The sequence below is a fragment of the Ranitomeya imitator genome, chromosome 3 (genome assembly GCF_032444005.1).
Source record: "Ranitomeya imitator isolate aRanImi1 chromosome 3, aRanImi1.pri, whole genome shotgun sequence".
NCBI classification, from domain to species: domain Eukaryota; kingdom Metazoa; phylum Chordata; class Amphibia; order Anura; family Dendrobatidae; genus Ranitomeya; species Ranitomeya imitator.
Genome location: NC_091284.1, coordinates 292,605,465 through 292,622,902, shown reverse-complemented (window position 1 = coordinate 292,622,902; position 17,438 = coordinate 292,605,465). Strand labels below are relative to the sequence as shown.

The window sequence follows — 17,438 nt, the reverse complement described above, 5'->3', positions numbered from 1 at the left end:
AAATGGTGTTGTAAAAATGAGAAATTGCTGGTCAACTTTTAACCCTTATAACTCCCTAACAAAAAAAAATTTTGGTTCCAAAATTGTGCTGATGTAAAGTAGACATGTGAGAAATGTTACTTAAGTATTTTGCGTGACATATCTCTGTGATTTAATTGCATAAAAATTCAAAGTTGGAAAATTGCAAAATTTTCATAATTTTCGCCAAATTTCCGTTTTTTTTTTTCACAAACAAACGCAGGTACTATCAAAGAATTTTTACTACTATCATCAAGTACAATATGTCACGAGAAAACAATGTCAGAATCACTGGGATCCGTTGAAGCGTTCCAGAGTTATAACCTCATAAAGGGACAGTGGTCAGAATTGTAAAAATTGGCCCGGTCATTAACGTGCAAACCACCCTTGGGGGTGAAGAGGTTAAAGAATATGTTCATACAAAACTCATTACAAAAAAATTGTTTAGTAGAAGCCACGTAGAGCATTTCATGAAACAGTCTATGCACTAAACAATTGTCGTTTTTATAGTGTCACAATAATTATATGTAAGTGTATGTTTTTATTTTTTTTTTAAGAGCGATATTGATGTATTTTATTTTTTACTTACCGTATATACTCAAGTATAAGTCGACCCCCAAACCCCCCCCTCCAATCTTGCCACAAAATACTGGGAAAACATAATGACTCGAGTATAAGCCTAGGGTGGGAAATGCAGCAGCTACCGATAAATGTCAAAAGTAAAAAAATACCAATAGAAGTAAAATTAATTGAGACATCAGTAGGTTAAGTGTTTTTGAATATCCATATTGAATCAGGAGCCCCATATAATGCTCCATAAAGTTTATGATGGCCCCATAAGATGCTCACTATTAAAATATGCCCCATATAATCCTGCATAAAGGTTAATAATGGCCCCATAAGATGCTTCATAGACACATTTGCCCAATATAATGCTGCATAAATGTTGATTATGGTCCTATAAGATGCTCCATACAGACATTTGCCCATATAATGCTGCAAAAACGTTATGGCCCCATACAGACAGAAGACAAGGGGGGTGGAGGGCACCATCGTACTGTTACAGACTGGGATCCACGAGGAGTATGTCAAACAGGAGTAATGTAAAAGAAAGAAAGAGACATACTCAAAACCAGGGATCACCAAAAAAATTATTAATTATAATACAATAATAAATTTTATTATGGTCAAACAAGACACTCCAAACAGTTAAAAAACAAAACGGTACATATTCCAAATGGAGAATACCCCCCAAGACCCAAAAAAGGCTTATAGCAAAAAGTGTATACATGTACAGAATAGCATGTACATTCAAATGACAATAAATGATTTATATAAACGTATACAATATACGGCTGCTCTGAGCCCGGAACTGTAATGCTTGCTCTATAGGGGTATAGTCACTATGGCCATAGTGGACAAAAAATGGAGCTCCCAAAAAACATGAAAAAATCATGTACACCAGATGATGGTCCAACTGTAGGGCATATGTGGCCCAAACCTAATATGCACCAATTATACACAGATGTTGGTGCAAAAGGCAGTATCACAAGACTGGTCAGTCTAATACTTTTATATATAAAGACGCCCTATATGCCCAATAAGCCTAATACACCCACAGGATTCCATATAAATAGTGCAATAATTGTGCAGCATGGAATAAAGGACACCACCTAAACCTCAATATCAGCAAATAAAGAGGGCATACATAAGTGCAATATGAGATCAGGTCACAACATACAAAACCTACCTAAAGACAATAGCTAGGTCTAACCTATATAAAAGGAAAGGCATAGAGGTTTAGACGAGGGAGCCAAAGCGCCATATAGAACTTGCTTGGAGCACGAGACAGCACTAGTGCGGTACAGAGCCAGTCATGGGGGGCAAAGGAAAGCCCAACGCGTGTCACCACAAAGTGGCTTCGTCAGGGGCAGAAGTGACAATGTCCATATGTTGACACCTATATATACAACTATCTAAATGAGTACTTCATACCAACTGTGAAGATCCTCACCAGGGAACAGAGGCGGGCGCCACAAAAAAATGCTGTAGCGCCATGCTGGGAGCCAGAAGTATCACAGCGTCATCGGAAGCTAAGCCGGCGGGTATACCAAGATGGAGGGCGGGAGCCAAAATGCGCACGCGCCAAGAGGGGTCGCACACCTATTGCAATACGCTGAGAATACTGGTAGCAAAAAGAGCAAGGTGTACCAAGATGGAGGCACAGCGGCCGAATGCGCAGGCGCAGAGCGCGTTCAATAGATATAAAGCATATAGAACACCGCGTATCATAGATGTAAATAATAATAAGGCGTGAGCACAATGAACAAGAGAAGATGGTACACACCGTATACAATACAATAAGAGACGATCTACAATACCGCAATAGTTAATACGCTCGGATTTAAGGCTGGTGTACACGGATGTAGATATTGCGCATGCGCCAGTGCAAATGGCCAACCTAGTGTCATGTAATAAAGGTATTATTAGTAGAATACCCAGATAGTACAGGGGTAAACGATGGTAAATCCACTGCATATGATAGCACAAGTCCCTAGTGCAGCTATAATTATTATTACACTCCAGGTTGAGAGCTGATATGCATAGATGGAAGAAAAGGGCAGCATAGTGTTTTACGCATGCGCCAGGACGAATGACAAATATGGTGCCTTATACCAAAGGTATTAATGGCGAAATATCCAGAATGTACCGAAAAAAGGCATACCAGACTGGAGTATAAACTCAGTACAAATGAATAAATGTAGAGCGCCGTATAGCATCAATGTTAGTCTGCAATGTTAGTCTGCGATTTCTTTGAGATAATCGCCTAGTGCTTCACATGTAGCACCACTTGGGATGGTGCGCGTATGCGCTGTATGAGTGTGTTCTATGCTCCGCGACCCGGATATGGTCTTCTAAAGTGCTTATGCTTTCTGAATGTGTAAGGTTCTATGTAAGGGCGTGTTCGCCATAAATTTTATGTGGCACACGATCTATCGTTGTTACTTCTTGTTAGTGTCCTCTGTAGCATAAATACTACCTTTATTGCTCTGGGCTACATCTGCTATGTTTGACAGACAGCACCACTCTTTTTGGTGCGTACATGCTCCTCATGGATGTGACCTACGCACTGTGACTATGTCATGGCTTTTTAAATTTCCTATGGGCTTGGAATACGCAAAGTCCCTATATGGGTGTGTTTACTAGGAAATTATATATGGCAGACTGTGTATCTTTGCTACACTCTGGTCTTTAGTACAAATACCATCTACCATGTGACGCCTTGCGTGCTTCCATATTGGTTGTACTGGCACTTTCTATTTGAAATATACTTACTATTTGGCAGACTATTACTGTATACCTAGCGTAAGTTTTTCATTTGGTATTACATCAATAAGAAAAACATTATCACACTAGAAATTGTTCTCTATATTACGATATGCGATATGTGTACCACTTTTCTCTGCGTTCCTATGCTTTTTTGCAGACTAACATTGATGCTATACGGCGCTCTACATTTATTCATTTGTACTGAGTTTATGCTCCAGTCTGGTATGCCTTTTTTCGGTACATTCTGGATATTTCGCCATTAATACCTTTGGTATAAGGCACCATACTTGTCAGTCGTCCTGGCGCATGCACTATGCTCCCCTTTTCTTCCATCTATGCATATCCGCTCTCAACCTGGAGTGTAATAATAATTATAGCTGCACTAGGGACTTGTGCTATCATATGCGGTGGATTTACCATCGTTTACCCCTGTACTATCTGGGTATTCTACTAATAATACCTTTATTACATGACACTAGGTTGGCCATTTGCACTGGCGCATGCGCGATATCTACATTCCTCCGCCATCCGTGTACACCCGCCTTAAATCCGAGCGTATTAACTATTGCGGTATTGTAGATCGTCTCTTATTGTATTGTATACGGTGTGTACCATCTTCTCTTGTTCATTGTGCTCGCGCCTTATTATTATTTACATCTATGATACGCGGTGTTCTATATGCTTTATATCTATTGAACGCGCTCTGCGCCTGCGCATTCGGCCGCTGTGCCTCCATCTTGGTACACCTTGCTCTTCTTGCTACCAGCATTCTCAGCGTATTGCAATAGGCGTGCCACCCCTCTTGGCGCGTGCGCATTTTGGCTCCCGCCCTCCATCTTGGTATACCCGCCGGCTTAGCTTCCGATGACGTTGTGATACTTCCGGCTCCCAGCATGGCGCTATAGCATTTTTTGTGGCGCCCGCCTCTGTTCCCTGGTGAGGATCTTCACAGCTGGTATGAAGTACTCATTTAGATAGTTGTATGTATAGGTGTCAACATATGGACATTGTCACTTCTGCCCCTGACGAAGCCACTTTGTGGTGACACGCGTTGGGCTTTCCTTTGCCCCCCATGACTGGCTCTATACCGCACTAGTGCTGTCTCGTGCTCCAAGCAGGTTCTATATGGTGCTTTGGCTCCCTCTTGTCTAAACCTCTATGCCTTTCCTTTTATATAGGTTAGACCTAGCTATTGTCTTTAGGTAGGTTTTGTATGTTGTGACCTGATCTCATATTGCACTTATGTATGCCCTCTTTATTTGCTGATATTGAGGTTTAGGTGCTGTCCTTTATTCCATGCTGCACAATTATTGCAATATTTATATGGAATCCTGTGGGTGTATTAGGCTTATTGGGCATATAGGGCGTCTTTATATATAAAAGTATTAGACTGACCAGTCTTGTGATACTGCCTTTTGCACCAACATCTGTGTATAATTGGTGCATATTAGGTTTGGGCCACATATGCCCTACAGTTGGACCATCATCTGGTGTACATGATTTTTTCATGTTTTTTGGGAGCTCCATTTTTTTTATCCACTATGGCCATAGTGACTATACGCCTATAGAGCAAGCATTCCAGTTCCGGGCTCAGAGCAGCCGTATATTGTATACGTTTATATAAATCATTTATTGTCATTTGAATGTACATGCTATTCTGTATATGTATACACTTTTTGGTATAAGCCTTTTTTGGGTCGGGGGTGGGGGGGGGGGGGGGGGGTATTCCCCATTTGGGATATGTACAGTTTTGGTTTTTAACTGTTTGGAGTGTCTTGTTTGACCATAATAAAATTTATTTATTATAATTCATAATTTTTTTGGTGATCCCTGGTTTTGTGTATGTCTCTATTTCCTTCTTTTACATGGCCCCATACAGACACTTGCCCCATATAGTGCTGCACAAAAGTTATGGCCCCATACAGACACTTGCCCTATATAGTGCTGCACAAACGTTATGGCCCCACAAGATGCTCCATACAGACACTTGCCCCATTTGCTGTTGCTGCGATAAAAAAAAAAAAATCACATACTCGCCTCTCCGTCGCTCAGGACCCCGGCACTTTCATTATTCACCTGCTCCTCGTTCCGGTGCCGCTCCATCTTCAGCATCTTCTGCCTTGACGTTCAGGCAGGGGGCGCGCACTAACCACGTCACCGCTCCGCGCCCTCTGACCTGAGCGTCACTGCAGAAGACGCTGAAGACGGAGCGGCGCCCGGAACGGAAAGCAGGTGAATATCGTGCAGCGCTCCCCATTATACTTATCTGCTCCTGGCGCGGTGCAGTCCCTGTTTCCCCGACGCCACAGCTTCTTCCTGTACTGAGCGGTCACCGTTACCGCTCATTACAGTAATGAATATGCGGCTCCACCCCTATGGGAGGTGGAGCAGCATATTCATTACTGTAATGAGCGGTACCATGTGACCGCTCACTACAGGAACTAGCTGGGGCGCAGGGAGCCAGGGAACTGCAGGGACCGCGCCAGGAGCAGATGAGTATAATTAGACAGCCCCCGCTCCCCTCCCCGACCACCCCTGGGTATGACTCGAGGAGGACTTTCAGCCCAAAAAAGTGGGCTGAAAATCTCGGCTTATACTTGAGTATATACGTTTTTTTTTTTTTGTTTTTTTTTTACTGCTGTAACGGGGGCATTCATAAAAGCCCCAGTTACAGAGGAAAAAACACTACCTTTGGTCATCAGTCACTGGCAAATGATGGCCAGGTCCTAATAAAGCTTCTACTCCTTGCACAGCGCTCTGAGTACTGTGTAGCATCAAAGGAAAATAAGTGTTAATAAACCACTTCTGTCATCTTTGCAAGGTCTTAGGCCTAGATCCAACTCTCCATGGTAAATTTACAATAGTGTGATGACAAAGGCAAGGAGAAAGTGCTGTATATTTTCTGCATTTGGTTGTTGTCTTTGGTGTTTTTTTTTTTATTTATTTTTTAGAATATACTTCACTCCTAAGTTGAGTTTTTGCCCTTCTTCAATTTGCGAGTCAGTTGTCTTTTGTTCCATCTGAACCTCCATGATATAGTGTCAATTTTGTTTTTTGTTGATGATCTCTGAAAAAGAGCAAAGGCCAAAAGTAATTTATGAACCCCTTCTTCTTCTTCTTCTCCTTTTTGTTTTTTTTTTATCAGCGCCATACCATGCTGAAAGAGCAAGTTTTGAGTATTGCCATGATGGTTACCTCTCGAGAAGTCTTCAGTACCCTTTCTCAGTTGGTTCCATGTGTTGGTTGTCGGAGAAGTGTGGAGCGTCTATTCACACAACTTGTTGAGTCTGGAAATCCAGCTTTGGATCCATTGTCAGTTGGGGCTAAAGACATACTCACTCTTTCACACAGGTGCATGACTGATGCTGCAAAGCTGTACACACTATTTTATGTTTGTGGGTAAGTTGCTTTCTTTTTCTTTTTAGGACTGCCAATTGTATTTTTTAAGGTATTGTTTAGTATTGAATCTCCATTTATATTTACCCTGCTAGGACAGATTTCTGAGTTGTTTTCAGGAAATAGAAAATAAGTACTTTTATACATTTGTAAATACCTTTTAGTTAGCAACTCATTTTTATCTAGGTATGTAATCTCCATAATACATTAAAATGACCACCTTTTTGTTACTCTGACAGAAACCTATCCTAGGATAGTAACAGGTGCCTGCAGAATTAAGGGTACCGTCACACTATAACATTTCGATCGCTACGACGGTACGATTCGTGACGTTCCAGCGATATCGTTACGATATCGCTGTGTCTGACACGCAGCAGCGATCAGGGATCCTGCTGAGAATCGTACGTCGTAGCAGATCGTTTAGAACTTTCTTTCATCGCTGGATCTCCCGCTGTCATCGCTAGATCGGTGTGTGTGACACCGATCTAGCGATGCGATCCAGCGATGCGTTAGCTTGTAAACAGGGTAAACATCGGGTAACTAAGCGCAGGACCGCGCTTAGTTACCCGATGTTTACCCTGGTTACAAGCGTTAAACTAAAAAAAAACAAACAGCACATACTTACATTCTGGTGTCCGTCAGGTCCCTTGCCGTCTCTGCTTCCAGCACTGTGACTGCCGGCCGTAAAGTGAAAGCAGAGCACAGCGGCTGTGCTTTCACTTTCACTTTACGGCCGGCAGTCACAGTGCGGGAAGCAGAGACTGCAAGGGACGTGACGGACACCAGATGTAAGTATGTGCTGTTTTTTTTTTTTTAGTTTTACACTTGTAACCAGGGTAAACATCGGGTAACTAAGCGCGGTCCTGCGCTTAGTTACCCGATGTTTACCCTGGTTACCCAGGGACCTCGGCATCGTTGGTCGCTGGAGAGCTTTCTGTGTGACAGCTCCCCAGCGACCACACTACGATTTACCTACGATCACGGCCAGGTCATATCGCTGGTCGTGATCGTAGGTAAATCGTATAGTGTGACGGTACCCTAAAGGCCCCTTCACATTTAGCGACGCTGCAGCGATACCGACAACGATCCGAATCGCTGCAGCGTCGCTGTTTGGTCGCTGGAGAGCTGTCACACAGACCGCTCTCCAGCGACCAACGATGCCGGTAACCAGGGTAAACATCGGGTAACTAAGCGCAGGGCCGCGCTTAGTAACCCGATGTTTACCCTGGTTACCATGCTAAAAGTAAAAAAAAACAAACAGTACATACTTACCTACAGCCGTCTGTCCACCAGCGCTGCGCTCTGCTTCTCTGCTCTCCTCCTGTACTGTCTGGGAGCCGGAAAGCAGAGCGGTGACGTCACCGCTCTGCTTTCCGGCTCACAGCCAGTACAGGAGGAGTGCAGAGCACAGCGCTGGAGGACAGACGGCTGTAGGTAAGTATGTAGTGTTTGTTTTTTTTTACTTTTAGCATGGTAACCAGGGTAAACATCGGGTTACTAAGCGCGGCCCTGCGCTTAGTTACCCGATGTTTACCCTGGTTACCAGTGAAGACATCGCTGGATCGGTGTCACACACGCCGATCCAGCGATGTCTCCAGGGAGTCCAGCGACGAAATAAAGTTCTGGACTTTATTCAGCGACCAACGATCTCCCAGCAGGGGCCTGATCGTTGGTCGCTGTCACACAGAACGATTTCATTAACGATATCGTTGCTACGTCACAAATAGCAACGATATCGTTAACAATATCGTTATGTGTGAAGGTACCTTAAGTGTCGGTGCTGTGACCTAGAAATCGGGTGCTATCAAGCTATTTCCAGGTTAAAGCAGCTAGTCCTCATTCAGACAGTAGTGTGAGCAGCCCTTTCTTACCTCCGCACCCCTGGAATCTCCAGTAGTATTAGATCAGATAGACAGGGTGGACTGCAGTGTGATCAACCTCTAAATGCATCAGACATCTAGTATGTCCAGTATTAGATCAGAATACTTGGAACTCATCTTTCCTACTGGCCATTCTCAAACGCACCTGTCTAACTCCCATTCTATGTCCCGTGTAAGGGCTCATGCTGATGTCCATGCTTGTAGATTGTGAGCCTTCGCGGGCAGGGTCCTCATTCCTCCTGTGCCAGTTATGACTTGTATTGTTTAAGATTATTGTACTTGTTCTCATTATGTATACCCCTCCTCACATGTAAAGCGCCATGGAACAAATGGCGCTATAACAATAAATAATAATAATAATAATAATAATGTCCACAAAACTTCATCCCAGCACAGACATCAATGCATGGACTGGCTGCAGGTCCTCTGACCTGAACTTAGTAGCCTTATAGGCATATAGGTTATAATTTATGAGCAGCCCAATGGAACATTACCAGAGATTCTTCTCTGGGGGCATGTACTTTTCTGCATGACGTTGACCAATCATAAGCAAGAGGTGTCATGCAGTAGTCAAAATACATACCCCCAGAGATGAATCTCTGGTATGGTAGTAATTTAATATCTCTGCATCTCTAATTTCTACTTTGTTCAGTATAGCAGAGCTGAGTGTGATTACAAACGCCTGTTATAGCTTTTATCATGAGGCAGGCAGTGTGGGGTGAGGAGGTGTAGAGCAGCGTGATTGCAAACACCATCAGCTTTCATATCACAGCAGTCAGTGTGGAGGGAGGGACAGAGCTGCAGCTACAGAGGTATTTATAATGACACTTGGCTGTATGGCCAGAAATGTGCACCAGCCGCTGACTGGAGTAATATTTCTGGCATAGGCAAACTTCAGTTCTATAGATGTGCCTAATTCATTCAGTTGCCTGTACCTCTTAGTGAATTATGTGCATCTCACACTAGGTTTTCCTTCATTAAGTTTGCTTTGTTTAACTGCTGTCTTAAAGGGAATCTGTCAGAAGGTTTTTGCTATTTAATAATCTGTGAGCAGCATAATATAGGGAAATAGTGCCTCATCCCAGGCTGTTTGTTGTATTAAAACTACAGTGTTTTAACAGCAGGAGATTGACTAGAGGACTACTTCTCAACTGCAGGCCAGCCAGTCAAATCAGTGTAACCATGCCAGAACCACTGAATATGCATTTTCAGCAAGATGCCAATGTACATATGAAGCTGCCAAATTAAGTGCGTGACCATTGCTACATCTACAGCAGAGAAATTTATCAAAACTGCACCAAGCAGTCCAGTAAGTGATACTTAGCTGGAATCATGGTCTCTGCCCCTACATCATGCTGCTCTCAGATTACATATCAAATCCTACTGACAGATTCCCTTCAATTATTCATGCCCTAAATATATATTTTATTTTATAGGACTAAGCTCAGCTGTATGATAGAAGCAATTCCAAAAAGCAAGAAAAATAAAAGATGTCAACTGCATTCTTTGGACACACACAAACCAAAACCTTTGGGGTAAGTTTGTATTTTGTCATTTTGTGGAATTGCTGTAACGAAGCATGGAGACATGCTCTTATGTTCTAAGTGGAACTTACACTATATGGACAAAAGGGTTGGGACTCATTTCTCACTATTGGAATTCAGGTTTTTATTTGATCAATTGTGCTATTTTACAGGTGAAACCGTTGTCTCCCTGCATAATTAAAAGTTCAGCGGAGCAGTAAAAAAGATCACAGTGGCACAAGGCTATTGTGTGTTATGTTGGCAACATACATTTGTGCAAGAATGGCTCTTGGTAAAGAGCTCACTGGATGTATGGTACTGAAATGGATTGCACACTGTAGAAATTCCAGAGTGGGGTCTCTGAATGCTAAGGTGCTAGGAGCAAACATTTGCCAGTGCTTTTCTGGCAGACTAACCGCACAGTTCCAAACTTCCTGTGTAATTGTCAATGACCTATTTGGCAATGGCATCGACCAGGACAGAGAAGATTGAATTATAAATGCGTTACATTAGTGACCTTTTTGTGATCTGAAGAAGCAGTCCAGGAACTTGGGAAAAATGTGTGGCCAATCACCCCAGCGTTTCGGAGAAAGACTCAATCGCACAGCCAGTCTCTGGTTCATGCTGCCTGTGGGTTTACAGGTTCTCTTTAATCTTTTAGCCTCTGGATATAAATTCTAATTGTTGTTATAACTGTGTTCAGAGGCTTTGAGAATAATAAAGAATATTTTAATTTCTTAGCTACTTTATTTAAAAGTTTATGCAAAGTTCAGCATTTATCTGTAATCTCTGTTAAATCATTATCTTATGTTTCAAGACTTTTTCAAGCAAATAGAATCATAGAATGTTAGGAATGGAAGGGACATCCTGGGTCATCTGGTCCAACCCCCTGCTCAATGCAGGATTAACTAAACCATCTCAGACAGATGTCTGTCCAGCCTCTGTTTGAAAACATCCATTGAAGGAGAACTCATCACCTCTTAAGGCAGCCTGTTCCACTCCACCCTCACTGTCAAAAAGTTTTTTCTAATGTCTAATCTGTGTCTTCTCCCTTTCAGTTTCATTCCATTGCTTCTCGTGTTTCCATGTCCAAATGAGAATAATGATCACTCTATACTGTGACATCCCTTCAGATATTTCTAGACAGCCATTAAGTCTCCTCTTAGCCTTCTTTTTTGCAAGCTAAACTTTCCCAGATCCTTTAACTGTTCCTCATACAACATACTTTGCAGTCCGCTCACCATTCTGATAGCTCTTCTCTGAACTTGCTCCAGTTTTTCAATGTCTTTTTATTTTATTTTATTTTATTTTTTTTAAATGTGTTGCCAGAACTAGACACAGTATTCTAGATTAGGCCTGACCAAGGAGGAGGAGATGGGGATAATTATTGTTGTGATAGGCAATTCAGTAACACAATGTACATAGCGATCAGAGCACATACAGTGATCTGACAATAACCCAAAATAATAGAACGAGCTCTGAGACGTGGGAACTCTGTAGACCGCAATTCCTGATCCTCTCCAAACACAACTAGAGGCAGCTGTGGATTGCGCCTAACGCTCCCTATGCAACTCGGCACAGCCTGAGAAACTAACTAGCCTGAAGATAGAAAAATAAGCCTACCTTGCCTCAGAGAAATACCCCAAAGGAAAAGGCAGCCCCCCACATATAATGACTGTGAGTAAGATGAAAAGACAAACGTAGGGATGAAATAGATTCAGCAAAGTGAGGCCCGATATTCTAGACAGAACGAAGATAGGAAAGATAACTTTGCGGTCTACACAAAACCCTAAAGAAAACAACGCAAAGGGGGCAAAAAGACCCTCCGTACCGAATTAACGGCACGGAGGTACACCCCTTGCGTCCCAGAGCTTCCAGCAAAACAAAAAGACAAGCTGGACAGAAAAAATAGCAACAAATAGCAAAGAAGCACTTAGCTATGCAGAGCAGCAGGCCACAGGAATGATCCAGAGATACACAAGTCCAACACTGGAACATTGACAGGAAGCATGGATCAAAGCATTAGGTGGAGTTAAGTAGAGAAGCAGCTAACAAGCTCACCAGATCACCTGAGGGAGGAAACTCAGAAGCTGCAGTACCAGTTTCCTCCAAAAACGGAAGCTCCCAGAGAGAATCAGCCGAAGTACCACTTGTGACCACAGGAGTGAACTCTGCCACAGAATTCACAACAAATTATGTCATGTAATCTAGACTCTATGCTTCTCGAAATACATCTCAGAACTGTGTCTTTCTTGCTGCTGCATCACATTGTTGACTCATGTGCAGTCTGTGATCTATTAGTATACCCAAGTCTTTTTGACCCGTGTTGCTTAATTCCATTCTGTAGATGTAACTTTCATTTTTTCTTGCCTAGATTTAAGGTACCGTTACACTAAACGACTTACCAACGATCACGACCAGCGATACGACCTGGCCGTGATCGTTGGTAAGTCGTTGTGTGGTCGCTGGGGAGCTGTCACACAGACAGCTCTCTCCAGCGACCAACAATCAGGGGAACGACATCGGCATTGTTGAAACTGTCTCCAACTATGCCAAAGTCCCCAGGTAACCAGGGTAAACATCGGGTTACTAAGTGCAGTGCTGCGCTTAGTAACCCGATATTTTACTTTTCGCCACGACAGCACCCCACATGAGAAAGAGAGATCCGCCCATAGGAACAGGAAACCTACAGAATAAAAGGAGGCGGTCCCCTTTCCTCCTCAGTTTAGGTTTCCTGTTCCTTTAGGAATCTGAAGAACCTGCAGACAAGAGGATTCCTGGGCCATGCACCCGCCTGTGTCAGTCTCTGTGGGAACGGCAGGGGCTGCGGTTCCAGAGGCAGCGGTGGGGGAGCCACTTCTTGCAGCCTCCCCCCTCGTCTGGGCAAGTCGCAATGGTCCGGGTCCGGTCACCGCTGGTCCGCCCGGCTCCATGAGGACGCGCGCGCTCAGCGGCCGGCTTAATATCCTGCAGCCGCCGCATGGTGAGAAGGAGCGGCGCGTCTAACCCGGAAGTTGCTGGAGCACTTCCGGGTTAGGTCCGGGGAGGCAGGAGATTCGGCGCCAGGTTTAAATCTATGGCGCTAGCGTCGGCCGGTGTGTGTGAGTATGGCTTCACTGGACGACGAAGCGCACTTGGCTGTGACAGAGCGTTCTCCCAGCAAGGAGACAAGCGCCAGGAGCAGCACCAAGAATGGTGGTCGACCTCAGGAGAGATCTTCCACCAAACAGAGAGATCACTTATCAAAGAATCCGCCTCCAGAACCGGTACCTGTCAGCTTCACTGGGTGAGTTTTTAAAAGATCCTCTGTCTATATGCTGATGTATGTTTCTCCTGTGTCCCCTTCCTCTAGACTAGGAAAAAGACACGCAAATCCAAGCACAAGGAATGTGCCTTATGTGCCCAGCCCCTACCGGATTCTTATGTGAAAAGGTTATGCTCAGAATGCATCATGCTAACCTTACGTCAGGAGAATATAATGACTCCGTCTGACGTTAGAGTCATAATCCGGGAAGAGATGCAGGGTTTGGCGCATGCAAGTAGCACCAGTACCCGCCAACCAAGCAGGTCCCCATATCCATCAAGCTCAGAGTCAGAGGTGGTACATAGGTCCTCAAACGAATCGGAATCTCGGCCGAGTTCATCCGAAAATGAAGGGGGGCTGTGTCTGCCTAACAGCAGTGTAGACAACTTAGTAAAAGCTGTCAGAAGCACGATGGGGTGTCCAGACGAGAAGGGAAAGAAGTCAGCTCAGGACATCATGTTCGCGGGATTAGGACAGAGAAAACGTAGATCCTTTCCCGTCGTACCCATGATTAAAGATTTAATTAAGAAGGAGTGGGATAAGCAGAATACAAGAGGATTCCTACCATCATCCTCTGAGAGACGCTATCCCTTCAGCGATGAGGAGCTGAATTCTTGGTCAAAGGTGCCAAAAGTTGATGCGGCAGTAGCTTCAACTTCTAAGCAATCGGTCTTGCCAGTGGAAGATTCGGGGATTCTAACTGATCCATTAGACCGGAAAGCAGAGGCCTTACTTAAAAGATCACGGGAGGCTAATACGGGGGCATTCAGACCTGCCATCTCTGCTACTTGCACGGCAAGGTCGCTACTAGTGTGGATGGAGCAACTGGAGGAACAAATTAGAGGTAGAACTTCGAGAGAGTCAATTCTACCGAAAATCCCTCTAATAAAAGAGGCTATAGCGTTCATGGCAGATGCCTCTGTGGATTCGCTACGCCTAGCAACCAGATCAGCCGGCCTAGAGAATACAGCCCGGCGAGCACTCTGGTTCAAGAATTGGAAAGGGGACGCACAAGCAAAAGCAAAACTTTGTGCGATCCCCTGCCAGGGTGAGTTCCTTTTTGGAAAAACACTGGATGAGCTTTTAAATAAAGCGGGAGAGCGAAAGAAATGCTTCCCTAACCAATATCTTCCGTCTTACAGGAGAGTCTTCAGAAGACGACCCTGTACCAGAAACAAACCGTTTGAACAAAGGGATCTCTGGGAAACAAAGGATCCTAAACAAAAAGGTGCTCTGTTTAGCGGATCCTATAATACAAAGCGTAGCAAGTACCGCTAACTATGAAGTAGGCGGTAGATTAAAATTTTTCTTTTCTAAATGGGAACAAATAACATCTAGCCATTAGATTCTGGACATTATTAGATACGGATTAAAATTAGAGTTTAATAGAATCCCTTGGGATTCTTTTATAGTAACATCGCCAAAAGGACGGGAACAACAAGAAGCTCTAGTCAGAAATCCTATCTCTTCTATCCAAAAAAAGTCTTGATAGAGGTTCCCCAGGATCAAAAAGGGAAGGGGTTCTATTCCCCTTTATTTTTTATCAATAAGCCAGATGGTTCATTTAGAACCATCATAAATTTAAGAAAATTAAATTCCTTTTTGTGTAACCATACCTTTAAAATGGAATCTATTCGTTTTGCCATCAAGCTTTTGTTCCCTAGGTGTGTCATGGCCGGGATAGACCTAAAAGATGCCTACTATCATCTTCCCATACATGCCGAACACCAGCAGTACCTAAGGGTAGCAGTCATCCTGGCAGGACAGGTTCATCACTTTCAATATGTAGCAATGCCCTTTGGGCTTTCTATGGCTCCCCGCATCTTTACAAAGGTGATTCTAGAAGTGATGGCTCATTTACGCCAGCAGGACACTTTGATAATACCCTACTTGGATGATTTTCTAGTAATAGGAGATTCCATAACTCAATGTAAAATGCGGTTATCTAAAACGATCTCATCTCTCCAGGAATTGGGTTGGATCGTGAACTTCAAAAAGTCCAGGCTGAATCCAGACACCATTCAAATATTTCTAGGAATCCAGCTAGATTCAGTAAGTCAGAAAAGCTTCCTCCCGCATTCAAAAAAAGTAACTATACAATCAAAGGTGTCAGAGGCAATGAAAGAACCCCACATGACCCCGAGGAAGGCTATGTCCTTACTAGGATCATTATCCTCATGTATACCAGCTGTACCGTGGGCTCAATTTCATACCCGCCAATTACAGTATGAAGTATTGTCAGTCCAGGGAAAAAGTCGACATCTGGAGAGTAAACTAACTCTTTCCAGAGATGTCATAAAATCCCTATCCTGGTGGCTAGATATGGATCACCCTTCAAAGGGTGTACCATAGATGATAGATCCTTCTAAGAGGATTACCACTGACGCCAGCCCTATGGGGTGGGCTGCACATATTGAAGATAATCTGGTCCAAGACACCTGGAATCAGGCAGAGTTGACATGTTCTTCCAATTGGAAAGAGTTAAAAGCGGTAGAATATGCCTTAAGTCATTTTCTTCCACAGGTTCAGGGAGCACATGTGAGAGTTCTGTCGGACAATTCCACCGCAGTGGCATATATAAACCGTCAAGGGGGTACGCGATCAGGAACCCTGATGACCGTAGCAGCAGACATCTTCCAGTTGGCATAGTCTCATCTTGCATCCTTAACAGCCCTACCCATCAGAGGGGCAGAAAACACCAAAGCAGACTACCTCAGTCGAAACATACTATGCCAGGGAGAATGGACTTTAAACAGAGACATATTCAAGATAATAACTAAAGCATGGGGCATACCTCAAATAGATCTGTTCGCCACAAGAGGCAACAGACAGGTAAAAATATTTGCTTCCCTGAACCTCATGGATCACCCAGACATATTGGACTCCCTTCACCACCCTTGGAAGTTCAAACTGGCATACGCCTTTCCTCCGATGTCTGAATACCACTAGTGATCAGGAAGATCAGGAGGGAACAAACAAGAGTAATCCTGATTGCGCCCTTTTGGCCAAAGAGACCATGGTTCTCTTGTCTCCAGAGCATGTGTCTATGCGATCCATGGATCCTCCCATTAGACAAGAAGCTGCTGTCCCAGGGCCCATTTTTCCACCCGCAAGTGAAAGGGCTTCACTTGACGGCGTGGAATTTGAGCGGCAGTTATTAAGTTCAAGGGGGTTTTCAGAAGAACTGGTAAACACCCTGTTACTAAGTAGGAAAAGATCTACCACCCTATTATATAGTAGGGTATGGAAAAAATTATTAAACTTTTATACAATACCGTTCACTAAGCAAGTCCCGGTAATGCCTATTCTAGAGTTCCTACAAAAAGGCAGAGAATTAGGTTTATCGGTAAACACCTTAAGAGTTCAGGTCTCAGCATTAGGAGCCCTATATGGAGACAATATAGCAGCTAACAAGTGGGTCTCCAGGTTTATTAAGTCTTGTGAACGTAGTAATCCAGTCCATATTCCCAGTCTACCTCCGTGGGATTTAAATTTAGTTTTAGAGGCCTTAACTGGTTCCCCATTTGAGCCATTAGATTCCATACCTCTAAATATTCTAACATATAAAGTAGCCCTGTTGGTAGCCCTAACCTCAGCTAGAAGGGTTAGCGACATCCAGACCCTATCGGTAGACCCGCCTTTCTTACTGGTATTTCAAGATAGAATAGTCTTAAAGCCTGACCCCTCATACCTCCCTAAGGTAGCATCCACCTATCACAGATCTCGGGAAATTTTTCTACCTTCCTTTTTTGATTCACCGGTAACTCCAGAACAACATAAGTTCCACACCTTAGATGTCAGAAGAGCCATCCTGACGTATATAGAGAGGTCTCAGACATGGAGGCAGAGTAGGGCTCTGCTTATCTCCTTTCGGGGCTGCAAGAAAGGACATGGGGTCACGAGCTACCATATCTCGGTGGATCAGAGAAGCTATCTGTTTGGCCTACACATCAAAGGGCGATATTCCTCCAGTGGGGATAAAAGCAC

The 17,438-nt window shown here is 43.8% G+C and overlaps 1 protein-coding gene across 6 annotated transcripts in view; it reads left to right on the top strand.

Moving 5' to 3' along the window:
• Positions 1–17,438, top strand: part of GGNBP2 (gametogenetin binding protein 2) — a 288,037-nt gene that overhangs the window by 142,760 nt on the left and 127,839 nt on the right. For all 6 annotated transcript variants that reach the window (XM_069756544.1, XM_069756542.1, XM_069756543.1 and 3 more), the window contains 2 exons: positions 6,494–6,747; positions 10,061–10,159. In XM_069756544.1, the coding sequence (XP_069612645.1) occupies positions 6,494–6,747; positions 10,061–10,159 (353 nt within the window). The remainder of the gene's footprint in view (positions 1–6,493; positions 6,748–10,060; positions 10,160–17,438) is intronic.